Here is a 15,185-nt window from a genome sequence, read left to right on the forward strand (position 1 = left end):
TTTCATATATTTAAATTAAATTCATAGGTATGTGTGAATGAATTTTTCTTATTCCTTGCAAGCACACACAGAACAAAATGCACTGATTGAAGAGATACTTGATTTTTCACATTACAGAAAGGAAGGGTAGACGAAAGTTTATACCAGTCAGGTGAGTGGGAAGGATGGGTTAGCTCTGGTTACTGCTGATGGTCATCAATGGTCCCAGGAACTGAAAGGACAGGAGAAGGTTCAGAGATCATTGAATGTTACATTATAACTGTTGGAAGGGATTTGGAGAGGACACAAAATTATACTCCAATACTTCTCGACTTTGTAAAAATTGAAATAATAGCAAAGAAAAATTTTAAAAAATGAATAGCACCTTGTTTTTTCTTAAACCCTCTTCCATGCACACATATGTGATCTATATTTGAAATCCAGTTAGATGACGTGGTTGAAGGAATGGAATCACAATACTTAATGAAAAAAATGTATTAATATAACCACTGAAGAATTGTTATGTTTCTAAGTAAAAAGGTGAAATAATTTGTTTCAGAAAGAAAGAAAATAGGATACAAATAAGGGTATTTGTATAAACACACACACAGTAATTAACAGGAAATAATCATTTTATTTAATAGACTTATTAATAGAATAAATTTAACAGAATAGACAATAGTTACCAGATAAAATAGTTAAGTAGAAAGTCTATGTGAGTTTCATTGGAAGTCTGCTCTGACTGGAAGAAGATCGTATGGACTCAGTGTAGCAATGAATCATACTATAAAAATCATTTCATCTTCCTAAAGATGATCCATTCGGTGCAAGTGCAAAGAATTGAAATTCAGCCTTTGCTGAAATTGTTGCAATGTTCATGAGGGAAAACACAGAACTAGACATCTAATTAATCAGATTTGTATAGTACAGATTGTGAGGGCAAAGGCATGAGAGACTTTAGTCCCAAATGACACTGAGTGAAAATAAAATGCAACCTGTCTGTATTAGCTGCTATGGGTAAGCACAGAAGGATTTGTCCATCACAGGTAGGTTTCTGAATCAGTAAATTTATTTTTTTTAATTTTTATTTATTTATTTGACAGAGATCACAAGTAGGCAGAGAAGCAGGCAGAGAGAGAAGTGGAAGCAGGCTCCCTGCTGAGCAGAGAGCCAGATGTGGGGCTTGATCTCCCAGGACCCTGGGATCATGACCTGAGCCGAAGGCAGAGGCTTTAACCCACTGAGCCACCCAGGTACCCCTGAATCAGTAAATTTAAAGAGTCAAGAAAAAAAATGTTTATGTTTGGAAAAATGAGGAATCAAATATTTTAAAAAAAGATTTTTAAAAATTTATTTCCTTTGGTTAATAGTCTGTAATCTAATGGCAAAAAGGGAGATATTTCTCATATAAGTAGGGTGAATCAGATTCATTTTGATTAGCAAATAAATAACTTTACTTATTTATATCTTAATCATATTTAAAAAAGAAAAATACTGGGTTTTTCAATGATTGCAAAAGGATATATGGAAAGTTAAGCTTTTTTTTTTTCTATTTTTGTTTACCTGTGATAGTGGAGGTATCAAAACACAAATGCTAATTTGTATAAATTCAACCCCCTAGGAACCACATATTGTATTTATTCAAATCCAAAACAAAATCAGATCGCCCATATTCCAGTTTTCACCAACAGAAAGACAGGTCCATGCAAACACACACACACACACACACACACACACACACACACACACAGAAGGCTATAAAAGATACGTTTATTAGTTCTGTTCCTACCTCTATTTTTAATAAACAAGTCAGGTTTAAAATCCAAAGAAATCAGAAGTGTATGTGTTAAATACTATAGTTCTCACTTGTTTTTAGTATTCTTTTTTTTTTTTTTTTTTTTTTTTAACTGACCAAGAAAAACATCCTTTGGCATCAGGTCACTCCTGAATGTAAGCAATAAAAACATGGCAAAGTAGTAACATATTACCAGAGAAAAGCTTATTAAAATATATCTAATGTCTCAAAAAATATTAAAAACAGTGTGGATGGGAACTGTCACCAACATATTTCACTCATTATCCTTAGATCAGAGAGATGTTTATTGTTTCTGAACTTAATACAGAGGCTTAAACAGATCATGATTCTTGAAGAACTCAGTAAATGTAATCACTTTATGGTCAAATAGATATTTATTTTTAAAATATAAGAATGCATATTCCAAACTTTTTTTTAAGATTTTATTTATTTATTTGACAGAAATCACAAGTGGGCAGAGAGGCAGGCAGAGAGAGAGGAGGAAGCAGGCTCCCCGCTGAGCAGAGAGCCAGATGCGGGGCAGAACCCTAGGATTAACCCACTAACCCACTGAGCCACCCAGGCGCCCCTCCAAGCTTGTTTTTAATTGAGGTATTCCTTTCATGCAATATTTGACTTGTAATGACCTTTCATTCATGACTGTCCACTGGGATAAAGCTATGCATATGCAGGTGCACCCAGATTATATACCTATGGATGATCTCCAAATTTGGAATCAGACTTTCTCTAAGTCCTATCCCAAATTACTGTAACTTTTGTTAGCAACCGAAGAGTGAAACTAGTCTGGACTGTCTGAAGAATAAGACCATAAAGAATATAATATACTGAAATAAATCCTTTCTGCTTTACAGATGATAATTTTCTGAGTGTCAAGAAGACTTAGAACTTCGGTCTACCATTTCTTGATCACTTCTGTAGCATTTTGGAAGAATTAAGGAAAATGGATGGAAAAAATTGCTCTTCTGTGAAGGAATTCCTTCTCTTGGGAATTAGCAATAACCCTGGAGTTAAAATGACTCTGTTTATCACATTTCTTATTGTCTATCTAATCATTCTTGTTGCAAACCTGGGGATGATCATTTTAATTAGAATGGATTCTCACCTTCACACACCCATGTATTTCTTCCTCAGCCACCTCTCCTTCAGTGACCTCTGTTACTCTACAGCAGTTGGACCCAGGATGCTGGTAGACTTCATTGCCAAGAACAAGTCAATTTCCTTCCATGGCTGTGCTCTGCAATGGTTAGTGTTCTGTACCTTTGTAGATTCTGAGTGTCTGCTGCTGGCAGTGATGGCCTTTGACCGGTACAAAGCCATTAGCAACCCCTTGCTCTACATGGTCAGCATGTCCAGCAGACTGCGCTCCCTGCTTATTGCTGGGGTTTACATGGTGGCAATTGTGGACGCTTCAGTAAATACCATACTCACATTCCAGCTATGTTTCTGTGGGTCTAATGTGATTAACCATTTCTTCTGTGATGTCCTACCTCTCCTCGTGTTGTCTTGCTCAGACATACAGGTTAATGAGTTAGTGATATTCACCATTTTTGGCTTCATTGAACTGATTACTCTTTCAGGGCTGTTTGTATCTTACTGCTATATCATTCTAGCAGTGATAAAGATCAACTCTGTGGAGGGGAGGTTCAAAGCTTTCTCCACCTGCACCTCCCACTTAACTGCTGTTGCGATTTTCCAGGGAACTCTGCTCTTTATGTATTTCCGGCCGAGTTCTTCCTACTCTTTTGATCAAGACAAAATTATTTCATTGTTTTACTCCCTCGTGATTCCCATGCTAAACCCTCTGATTTATAGCCTACGGAACAAGGATGTGAAAGATGCCCTGAAGCACCTTAAAAGTAAAAAGTGGTTTCATTGAAAACATACATGTATGTATTTTTTCTCCCAATCTTACACTATAATTCATGGAAATCAAAATCGTTTTGACTACTGAGGTGTGATTCAATGAGTATTTATACATTTACCAGTCATGCCGTAATATATCATTCCCTAAGTACTCCATGATTCATTTTATGTCTTGAATTTATATTTGGTACTCCTTATTTGTGGGAAATTTCTAGACTCCTACTTTGCAAAATTTCTTTTCCTCAATCTTTCATTTGTGCATGAACTGGATTTTCTAAATGTTCTTGACTATTTTCTATGTATCTTTACGTGTTCTGAATTTCATGATGAATCTGGCAGTTTATTTACTAATAAATATTATTGCCTAATGTAAGTTATAATTTAATTAAGTAACATTAAATGGTTTATAATGAACTATAATTACCCATAATGTAAAAAAAAAAAATTACTACACAGTATAAATCCAAAGGATATTGTTCAAATCCAGTGAAAGAAATTGTTGTTTGAGTTGACAAATTTACTTGTTTATGAAAAAATAAAATTGTTTTTTAGAGCAAAGCTGGGGATACCTAGGTGTCTTATTCTGTTGGGCATCTGACTCCTGAGTTTTAGCTCAGATCGTGATCTCAGGATGGTGAGGTTGAGCTCCTCATTGGGCTCTGTGGTCAGCACAGAGTCTGCTTGAGTTTCTCTCCTTCTCCTTTTGCCCCTCATACAAGAGCTCTGTCTCACCCAAATTAAAAAAAAAAAAATCATAAAAAAGTAAAGAGTAATGCTGTTTTCATGCAAGAATGAACTATGTCTTCTAGGATTTTGTTACCTCATCTGTTTTCATTTATAATAACTCAGTAACTCAACTGTTCAGGGGACTTGTTACTAAAAACACATGAAGAATCAAATTTGGCAAAGGGGCACTTAGACGATAAGTACTGAGACCTCGGAGGACTCCCTGGAGTGTACTGTCTGGGCAAGGCTACAATGTGTACCTCCATGTCTACTGCTGTGCCATTTACAATAAACAAGATATGAAAGCAAGCCAGCATCCATTAATAGACGAAGGGATAAAGAAGGTGTGGGATGGATATAGATACATGAAGAGGAATATTATCCAATCATAACACAGAATGACATCTTGCTATTTGCAGACATGGACAGACCTAGAGGATTTTATGCTAAGTGAAATAAGTCAGACAGAGAAAGACAAATACCATATGAATGCACTTACACGTGGAATCTAAAAAACAAAACAAAACAAAACAAACAAACAAACAAACAAACAAAAACCCCAAATGAATAAACAAGCAAACAAAAAGCAGAAATACACAAAACAAACTACTGTTTCCCAAAGGGGTTGTGGGTTGAGGAGGTGGGCAACACTGGTGAAGGGGATTAAGAGGCACAAACTTTCAGTTATAAACTATGTCACAGAGATTGAAAAGTACAGTATAGATAATATAGTCAATAATATAGCAACACTGTTGGCAACAGATGAGGAACACACTTCTGGTGATCCCTGAGTAATGTGTGGGATCACTCTGTTGCACACCTGAGCCTAATGTAAATTGCATGTCGACTATACTTAGCTCTCCAGTGACCTTGGAACATTTAGCTCCTGCCTGGTAAAGGTGACTCTTCTACTGGCAGTGGTGGTAGCAGCTTGTGAAGATCATCCTGCTCATCAGCTGATTTTGTCGCTCCCTAGCAACACCCTCTACAGTAGGGGGCTTTTATTTTTGCCCTGGGAGCTGGACATCAGCTCTGGGTTCACTAAGCTATCTCTCCTGGGTACCAACTCCTATAAAAGTCTACTTTGACTAAATCTGGACTTCATTCCTTCCCCTGCCTGGAGCCATAGTGCAATTACTCTATCATTGACTGGAGAATGTAATTCCTTTATCGTCTTATTAAAAGACACTGTTGTATGTGCTATAGGCTAGGAAAGTTCCCAAGGTGAACTTGTGTTAAATACATTGCTAGCAAAGACAAACTAAGACTCTGAGAATTAATATGCCTCCCAAAACAAAAGAGAAGTTAAAAAGAGCTTCTTGCAAATGCAGACAATTAATATGGCATCTAAAAGATAAGTAGGGAATAGCCAGATGGATGCAGGTAGGTAGAGAAAGCATTCTATGCTGATGGATCAGCAATTAGAGGGTCGTGAGGGAGGCAGGACCATTTACTCTGTGGAATTCAAAGACAAACAGTGTGGCTGGATTATAGTGCTGCAATTCACAGCTCACACACTCAACAGGCGTTCCTTCCCTCCAGCACTTACTAAGCTTGGTTCACATATCGCCCTGTGCCTGAGAGCATTGTCATTGTCGAATCCATGACTGTTTCCTAAATCATTCCCCTCAATGTCGGGTGATGAATACTCAGAGTTTAATGACTGTGCATTTTTATCTCATTACTCTACATCACCATACCATCCGGGTAAAGAAAGAAAGGAAAATTAAAAAAAAAAAAAAGTTAATTTTTATTAAATTCATGGAGGCAAAATAAAACACTGCGTTCAGGTATGTGCCTCAAATATATTTTTGTATCATATATGTAAGCATATAAAGTTAGTTGTGGGTGCTATGTGTAAGGGAAGGTGAACGACATACAAATTATTTGGAAAATAATGTTACCAAAGAGCTCTTATTTGGGTGTTTACGAGGTATTTGACAACTTAACTTGGCTCTGCTCCAGTTTGCTGATGATCAAATTGAAACAGGGGAATCTGAAGGGACCTGGTAAGAGAAAAAGCTGGACATCTTTTCGTTGTTTTTTTTTTCCTGACTTCTATTCTTCTAGCCCCTACAACCCACCCCACTCTCCACATGCCTGATAATATGAATAGCATATGTCCTCCTTGTAAGGGACACAGATGTAGAGATGTCACTGGAGTCTGCCGGCACAGTAGATGATATATAGAGAATGACTGAGCAGAGCCATCATGTGCCTATTCCAGACCACTGTCCCTTTCTCAAGGCCAAGACCCCTGGCTTCAGGGGATGACTGACGTAGGTAAAACACCCTCGACTCCATCCTTCTGACCAGTTCCTGTTGCCTGAAAAGATATGGGCACCAGACCACAATCTCCAGTAAAAACCCCACACCCCGAAGACAAGGCTCCCTTTTTCCTTTTCCAAGTCTGGATGGATGCTCCATCTGTATCTCTCTCTATATATATCTTCAATAAAGTCTGCTTTTACCGCCTCCTGGCTCAGGTTTGGTTTCTATCCTGTGTGAAACCAAGGACTCCCTTGGCTGATCCTGCAGGACATTCCAGGGGCTTGGAGGCAGCCTACCTGCATCAAACTCACTGAAGTGTCTTGTTTAGTAAACAGGGATAAGGGCTTGCATTTGGAGGACCATACAAAAATAGGGGGCACTTTTGGGATACCTAGCTGGCTCAGTCAGTTAAGCATGACTCTTGGTTTCAGCTTAGGTTGTGATCTCTTGGGTCACAGGATTGAGCCCAACATCTGGCCCATGATCAGCACAGAGTTGCTTGGGATTCACTCTCTTCCTCTCCCTCAGCATCCCCCCCACCCGAAAATGGATAAATAAAACTTAAAAAAAAAAATAAAAGGAATATGGGGCACTCTTAAATGGTTGCTACAATTGTACAAGCTAAAATTCATCCAATGTATAAGGCTACTTAGGTGCCATTGTAGAATGTTTTGGTGAAAATCTTTCAGATTGCCAGTAAAGCCCAAGTGGGACAATGAGACTCCTCTGTTGTCCAGGCTGAAATTCTTTCAGCAATTCTGAGACATAGTAGTAGGTGGTATAGAAGTAGAAAAACAAAGAAACAAATAAATGGGGGATGTTTCTATTTCCTTTTGTCAAAATAGCCTCTCAATTAGCTAATAGTATCTGGACTTTTAAAAAATTTTTTATTTATTTGACAGAGAGAGAGAGAGAGAGAGAGAGCTCTAGAAAGGGGGGAGTGGGAGAGAGAGAAGCAGGCTCCCCACTGAGCATGGAGCCCAAAGTGGGGCTCAATCCCAGGACCCCAGGATCATAACCTGATCCAAAGGCATATACTTAACAGACTGAGCCACCCAGGTGTCCCATATTTGGACATTTTACCTATAAATTAGGTGCTGTCATAAAGAACAACATGGCAGGAACATAATTTAACCAGACTGAAGTTGAAGTACAGTTGGATGTCAATGTCAGAAGCGTAAAGAAGCCCAGCTTCTAGCACATTGCTTTTCCCTAAGACAGCTGGAATGCATTTAAGCTCAGATTTGATCTGTGTCTTCGCTCCTATAAGCAAGTCTTAGTCTAATGTGTGAACTAAAAAGAAGGAGATGAAGTGTATTAAATGAGGCATTTTAAGTTCAATAAGAGAGTGTCAAAAATGGAATAGACTGATCTTTAAAATTTGTGAAATCCCTGTGCCTATGTTTGTGAGAGTGGAAGACAGGTAACCACTTCTGGAAACTAGGGAATTCAAGACCGAAATAGGAGGTTGGGCTAGTGACCTGCAGAAGTTGACTACAGAAATATCTCTTGACTTTCCAGAGAAATTCAGGGAAAGGTAAATAAAAATAAATTATGTTAATTTAGATAATCCAATCCCCCTCATTCCTTTTACCATCTATATCCGTAACTCACACGCTTCTCATAGTGTACCTGCTACCAGTTGGTGGCAGATATAACTGTCCCAGTAAGACATTATCAATGTCTGCATGTAATGAGTCAATAATATAGGTCCATGCTTTCATCTTAGTTCGTTACCTCTGCAGAGGCACTGACATCTTCAAACATAGGCATAGACAGTGAATCCAGAGTAGGTTATATGCATAATGATGCAAGCAATTAATTCTATACTGTGGAAAGCTGGTTAGCAAAATTTGCTAACACAGCACTAATACTCACTACTTTGCCAAGTGTGTGGTTTAAAAAAAGATTTATTATATTTATTTTCAGAAAGAGAGAAAGTGAGCGTGCAGATGGAGAGAGTAGAGAGAGTGGTATAGGGAAACTCCAGCAGACTCCCCAGTGAGGGCAGAGCTGGAGATGGGGGTCAATCTCAGGATGCTGAGATAATGACTCTGAGACCACAACCTGAGCAGAAATCAAGAGCCTCTTGCCTAACCAGCTGAGCCATTTGAGATCTAGTCTCTTTAGCAACTCTGCAGTATCGCATACAGTATTGTAACTATAAACACAATATTGTGCATTAGGTCTTCAGAATTTAGTCCCTTATCTTTTTAAAGATTTTATTTATTTATTTGACAGAAAGAGAGAGAGAGAGAACATTAGCGTGGAAGCAGCAGAGGGAGAGGGAGAAGCAGACTCCCCACTGAGCAGAGAACCTGATGAGGGGCTCCATCCCAGGACCCTGAGATCATGACCTGAGCCGAAGGCAGACACTTAATGACTGAGCAACCCAGGCACCCCAAGAATTTAGTTGTCTTATAACTGCAAGTGTGTACCCTTTGACGAACATCTCCCAATTTCCCCACCCAATTCTTGCCCTGGTAACCACCATTCTACACTCTACAGGTTTCTGTGAGCCTGGCTTTTTTGGATTAGACATGTAAGTCATATCATATGGGTGTCTCTCTTTTTCAGTCTGGCTCAGCTCACTTAACATAATGACCTGCAGTTCATTACACTAGTCAGGAAACTACTATGGGCAAGTTCTATAAGTCTTAAGAACATAATGCTATGAAAGTCCAGAATTTTACTGATTACATCTGGATTGCACTTTCAGTATCTGTGTAATGAGGTTGGCAAAGACAGCTCAGGAAACACAAAATAATATTAGAAATATATGATGGTATATTTGGATAAGTTAAATAATATATGAAAACCCCAGATCTCTGTACTTGATGCATCACCAACCTATTGGCAAATAGAGAGGTGCTTAAAGGCACATTTGTAGAAAACAGAATAGAGACATTTTATAGGGCAGAATAATGGCAACATAGGATTTAGCTCTCAATCCCAATGAAGAAGTCCAAATGAGTCAGTGACCCAACAAAGGTAACCAGGATACAAGAAGGTGGAGCATTACATTAATATCTGTACTGGAGGGATTTGGGTAGACACCAAATTCACACTTCAGTATCTCTCAGTTCTCAAAGTGGTGCCACAAATAATAGCACACAAAACTTCTTTTTAAATAAACAGAAGTTGACTTTGTTTTAAAAGCATTGTTACCTTTCTTTTTAATAAAAGTTCATCCCATGGGGTGCTTGGGTGCCTCAATCAGTTAAACATCTGACTTTGGCTCAGGTCATGACCCCGGGGCCCTGATATGGAGCCCCATTGGGGAATTCCAGTTCAACAGAGAGTCTGCTTGCCCTGCTCCTTCTGCTCCTCCCCCACTCATGCTCTCTCTTTGTCAAATAAATAAATAAAATCTTAAAAAAAATAAACAGAAGTTCATCCTTATACATGTGAACTATAGAAGTAGAAAGGTGGTTTATTTCTCCCCTTTGTTGAACATCTACTAACAACAGGAAAATATTTAATACCACACATTTACTGAGTCATCCCTCATGCATATCCTTTACTATGGATTGTAGGAGTGTAGAAAGACACGAATATACATAGGTAAGACAAATAATTTGGTAAAGAATATACTAGGTATAGATGTTTTACAGTGGAAAGAGAGTGGTATATACTTCTGAAAGCAGAAAATTAGTCTCCCAGGTGAAAAGTCCGTCTCTGTAACAGGAAGTGGCATCCTTATGACCAGAGAGAGGAAATTTAGGGCCAAGAAGCCTGTGTAAATAAAAACCTTATTAATTCCTCACTAATTTACTGCCCCAAGGACAAACCTCTTTGTCTTGTCAGTTCTTCACAAATCCATCATTTCCTGTCTAAAAGGTATAAAAGCTGACTGATTTGGTCACTTCTTTGAGTCTCATATTTTTTTATGGGCTCACATATGTATGAAATGAAATTTGTTTTCTCCTATTAATCTGTCTTATGTCAATGTAATTATGAGGCTGCTGAAAGAACCTACAAGAAGGGAAAAGTTTTGCACCTCTATACAGTGAAAAAAAACACATTGAAATGGTTGACATGTCCTTGAGAGAAAGGAAACGAACAATGACTAATGAAAAAAGCAGTATGTCAGATTATCATACTTCTCAATGGGAGGTAAAGGGGATGTTTCAGAAATGGAAGAAACAGAGTGAACAATGAGAAGGCAATAAGATGATGAAGTAGAGCATCTATTTGAATTTAATTAGGCATCTGGTTTCACTGGAAGAGTGTGTAGATTCATGGCCATGAGCATAGCCTTAGGATAAGTTCTCGTCAATTGCTGACATTGATCAGTTTGGTATGGGCGGAGTGAAGAATTGAAAGGTTAGCATTTAATGCAACAGTCATGGGGGAAAATATAGAAGCAGAAGTCTAATTAATCACATTCCCATAACCCAGAGGAGTGAAGGCAGGGTCTTTAGAGATCAAAGTCCCAACAGTCACCAGGTAGAAATAAAATGCTGTTTACTGTCCCTGTGCCAGAAATAAAAACAGAAAGGTACTCATTTCAGGTGAGTTTCTAAACAACTAAATTAAAGAAATATATAAGTCGAAGACACTTTCCTTTTTGGGGGGGAGGCAAAAATGAGGAATCCAATATTAAGAAATTTATAAATGATTCATTTTATACCTGCTTAACTAAGTTAAATAAATTATGCAACCCATCATCCAAACAATCATATTTCTTTATTAGACCTGTGTGGATTTGACCTCATTTGTCATTTCTTTAAGTGATGAAGTTCTAGAACCTAGATGAGGTTCAGTGGGCTGAGGTCCAGAGCCGATGATCAAGAAAGAATTCTTGAGACATCTTTGGTGCAAAATGATGGCTTATTAAAGCACGGGGACAGCTGCTGCCCCGGGTTTTGAGGGATGGCAGGTTATGTACTCTGCAGTTGGGGGAAGGTGAGAGGAAGGGAGGTTTCAGTGGAGTTTTCATATGTTAAAGAGGGCCTACAAAGTGCCTGGAGGAGGCCTTGTGGCTTGATCAATGTCATCTTAGGTCAGCCATTAACATCAAGATAGTTGGGAGATTCTTGGTGGGGTGTTATGATCCTGCTATCATTTACATTCCCTTCTACCTCAGCCTCCTCCAGTTTCATTTATGATGGGGAGGGAGACATTAGGGCATGAGGAACTAAGAGTTATTTGCCTCTGGAAATTTGTGCTATTGATAAGGTAACCTCCCTGTTTGTAGATCTCCAGGACATTTGCAGAGCAAGGGAGATTCCTGTCTTGCAGGATTGTGATCTCTGCAAGTTAACTATCTGTTTATCGTTCATGGCAGTCAGGGGTGCCTGAGGAATGCTACACATATTACGGAGAGGAGCAGGTGGAGAGGGGGTGCAAGGCGCCAGCTTCTGCTCTGTCCTCAGCCAGCCTCCTGCTCCCTCATCATAAGGATAGTAAAGGTTTTACTTATTTATATTTTAACCAAGGTCAGTAGGTACACCATCACTTTGTATCATGGTGCAGGTGATATTGGACATGTAAACTTAAGATTGACTCTAGTTGTATAAAAAATAAAAGAGATAACATGTTACAAATAAATACCAGTCCATATAAACCACATATTGTAGTATTTAAGTCTAGAAAAATAAAAATTAGACCACCTGATGCTATAGTTTTCATGTATCAATAGACACATTTGTACAAATTGTGTATGTAAACACAAGAAAGGAGACCATGTATCTCAGAAACATTTATTTTATTTCTTCCTTTTTTTAAAAAAGATTTTATTTATTTATTTGAGAGATAGAGAGTGAAAGAGAGAGAACACGAGAAGGGAGAGGGTCAGAGGGAGAACAAGACTTCCTGTTGAGCAGAGAGTCCCTGTGGAACCCAATCCTGGGACTCCAGAACTGTGATCTGAGGTGAAGGCAGCTGCTCAACTGAGCCACCCAGGCATCCCTCTTCTCCATTTTTTAAATTTTAATGGAAAAGACAACTTAAAACCCAAAGATATGCAAATTTATACCTGTTAGTTTGTTGTTTCCCTTCTTTTTATGGCCTCTCTTTGTCTTTCAAGGTTTGTCCTATTGCAAAGGTCAACAATACAAATGGATTCTAAATGCTGTGGCACATCGGTGAGCATGATAGAATATTGTACAAAACATGTTAAGGGGCTCCTGGGGGGCTCTGTCAGTTAAGCATCTGCCTTCAGCGCTGGTATGATCCCTTGGTCCTAAGATGGAACCCCACATGGGGCTGTCTACTCAGTGGAGAGTCTGCTTCTCTCTCTTACTCTCCCTTTCAGCACTCTCTCTCTCTTTCTCACATAAATAATCTCTAGAAATTATTCATAATTAGGTAAACACTAAAGTCAGCATACACCAAACACTATAATGTAATAATTTTCATCTGTTTCTTAATTCCTTCCTTCCTCTCTTTCTCTCTTTCTCTTTCTCAACCCCCCTTCCCCCCTTTTTTCTTTTTTTTTGCCTAACACATATCGTTCAGTATCTTCTGACATTTTTTCAACAATTCTGTAGTTTCCTTCATATTATTTTAGATATAGAGTGAACTTTCAGTTTATTCAGATCTTCTACTTGACGCTGGACGACAAAAGCCAAGACAAGTAATCCGTCTCAGGAGTGACATATGTAGTTAGAATCCATCGTTATTAACTTTCTATCCCAGACACATTTTTTTAGATTTTTCATAACACAACAATGTTTCTTTAAAAGTGACACTCATCGGGTTCTTTCCTGAGGGTAAAGAAGGTAATATAAGGCCATGTTTCGTCTTAGAGATAGTGTTTTGGGTATCCAGTAAAGTCAAATCCTGATCTATCACTTGTCTGATCATTTATGAAACAGTTTAGAACAAGCACAAAGAAGAATGGACAAAGGAAATTGTTCTTCCGTGACTGGATTCATTTTCTTAGGAATTACCAATAATCCTGGGATGAAAGTGACTCTTTTCACCACCATTTTGGTTATTTACCTCATTAATCTCCTGGCAAATCTTGGAATGATTATTCTAATTAGAATGGATTCCCAGCTGAACACACCCATGTACTTTTTTCTAAGCCATCTCTCCTTCTGTGACCTCTGTTATTCTACAGCAATTGGGCCCAAGATGCTAGTGGATTTATTCGCCCAAAACAAATCAATTCCCATCACGGGCTGTGCTCTGCAATTCTTGATCTTCTGTACTTTTGCAGATTCTGAGTGTCTGCTGCTGGCAGTGATGGCCTTTGATCGGTACAAAGCCATTAGCAACCCCTTGCTCTACACGGTCAGCATGTCCAATAGACTGTGCTCCCTGCTCATGGCTGCAGTTTACATGCTGGGAACAGCAGATGCCTTGTTACACACGACTTTAACATTCCGCTTATGTTTCTGTGGATCGAATGAGATTAATCATTTCTTCTGTGATGTGCCTCCTCTCCTATTGCTGTCTTGCTCAGATACACAGGTCAATGAGTTAGCGATATTCACCATTTTTGGATTCATTGAACTGAGTACCATTTCAGGAGTGCTTGTCTCTTATTGTTATATAATCTTATCAGTCTTGAAGATCCACTCTGCTGAGGGGAGGTTCAAAGCTTTCTCCACCTGCACCTCCCACTTAACTGCTGTTGCAGTTTTCCAGGGAACCATGCTCTTTATGTATTTCCGGCCGAGTTCTTCCTACTCCCTTGATCAAGACAAAATTACTTCATTGTTCTACACCCTTGTGATTCCCATGTTAAACCCACTGATTTATAGCCTGCGGAATAAGGACGTGAAAGGGGCCCTAGAAAAATTGAAAAATAAAATATGGCTTTAAGTATTTATATTCCACATGAGCACATACACTTGCACACAGAAAGTGATTATTATTTTAATAAAATTACTTAATATGATCTATGAAAAATATAATTTCCTCAAATACTTAAATAAGTATCTGTACTAAAATTCAACCATAAGAAAAAGCTACAGTTCCTCTAATCTGTTACATTTCACTATGTTCTTTAATTTATTTATGAAACTATTTCTTTGTGCAAAACATCCCGGCCATATATTTTGCCAAATATTTACTTGCTTATTTTTCATTTAAGCATTATTACAAGTATACTTGGATTTATTATTGAGTACTCACTAAGTACTTTTTGTTCATTTAGGTACATTGCATTTCATGATAAATCCAGGGGTTTCCAAACTAATGAATCTTATAATCTATAAGAATAAACAAACATTAACTAAGCACTCAAATAGTTCATAATAAGTCTTAAAACTTTCATGAAGTAAAAACTAGGGGTTAACAATATAGAAAAATGAAAAACATCAAGAAGAAATGAAAAAATATAGAAAAAAAATTTAAAAACTAGTGTGCAAAGAAAAGCTTACCTAGATGATGATAGAGTCCCAGATATTAAATTAAAAAAAAAAAAAAAAAAGGTAAGATGGGAAAAGTAAAAGATTCTAGGCCGAGGGTCTGAAAGTTGCAAAGGTCTTGAGGTGAGCAGTTCTGTCCCTTAGAAATTATAAAAAGCAATGCAAAGTGCCTGGGTCAATTATATCATTGTGCTGAGATTATTAAG

General features: G+C 38.1%; 2 protein-coding genes across 2 annotated transcripts; both read left to right on the top strand.

Annotated features, from left to right (window-relative positions):
* Positions 1 to 2,735: 2,735 nt before the first annotated feature.
* LOC132010131 (olfactory receptor-like protein OLF2) lies at positions 2,736 to 3,671 on the top strand. The gene has a single exon (XM_059388076.1). It carries the CDS (start codon positions 2,736 to 2,738, stop codon positions 3,669 to 3,671), a length of 936 nt encoding a protein of 311 aa, XP_059244059.1.
* Positions 3,672 to 13,495: 9,824 nt separating this feature from the next.
* On the top strand, positions 13,496 to 14,431 carry LOC132010138 (olfactory receptor 5W2-like). Its single transcript, XM_059388085.1, has one exon. The coding sequence runs from the start codon at positions 13,499 to 13,501 to the stop codon at positions 14,429 to 14,431; it is 933 nt and encodes a 310-aa protein (XP_059244068.1). The 5' UTR covers positions 13,496 to 13,498.
* Positions 14,432 to 15,185: the final 754 nt, after the last annotated feature.

The sequence above is a fragment of the Mustela nigripes genome, chromosome 1 (assembly GCF_022355385.1).
Source record: "Mustela nigripes isolate SB6536 chromosome 1, MUSNIG.SB6536, whole genome shotgun sequence".
Lineage (NCBI taxonomy): Eukaryota > Metazoa > Chordata > Mammalia > Carnivora > Mustelidae > Mustela > Mustela nigripes.

Coding starts and splice junctions, on each gene's coding strand:
- LOC132010131 (XM_059388076.1), top strand. CDS start 2,736: ATGGATGGAAAAAATTGCTCTTCTGTGAAGGAATTCCTTCTCTTGGGA.
- LOC132010138 (XM_059388085.1), top strand. CDS start 13,499: ATGGACAAAGGAAATTGTTCTTCCGTGACTGGATTCATTTTCTTAGGA.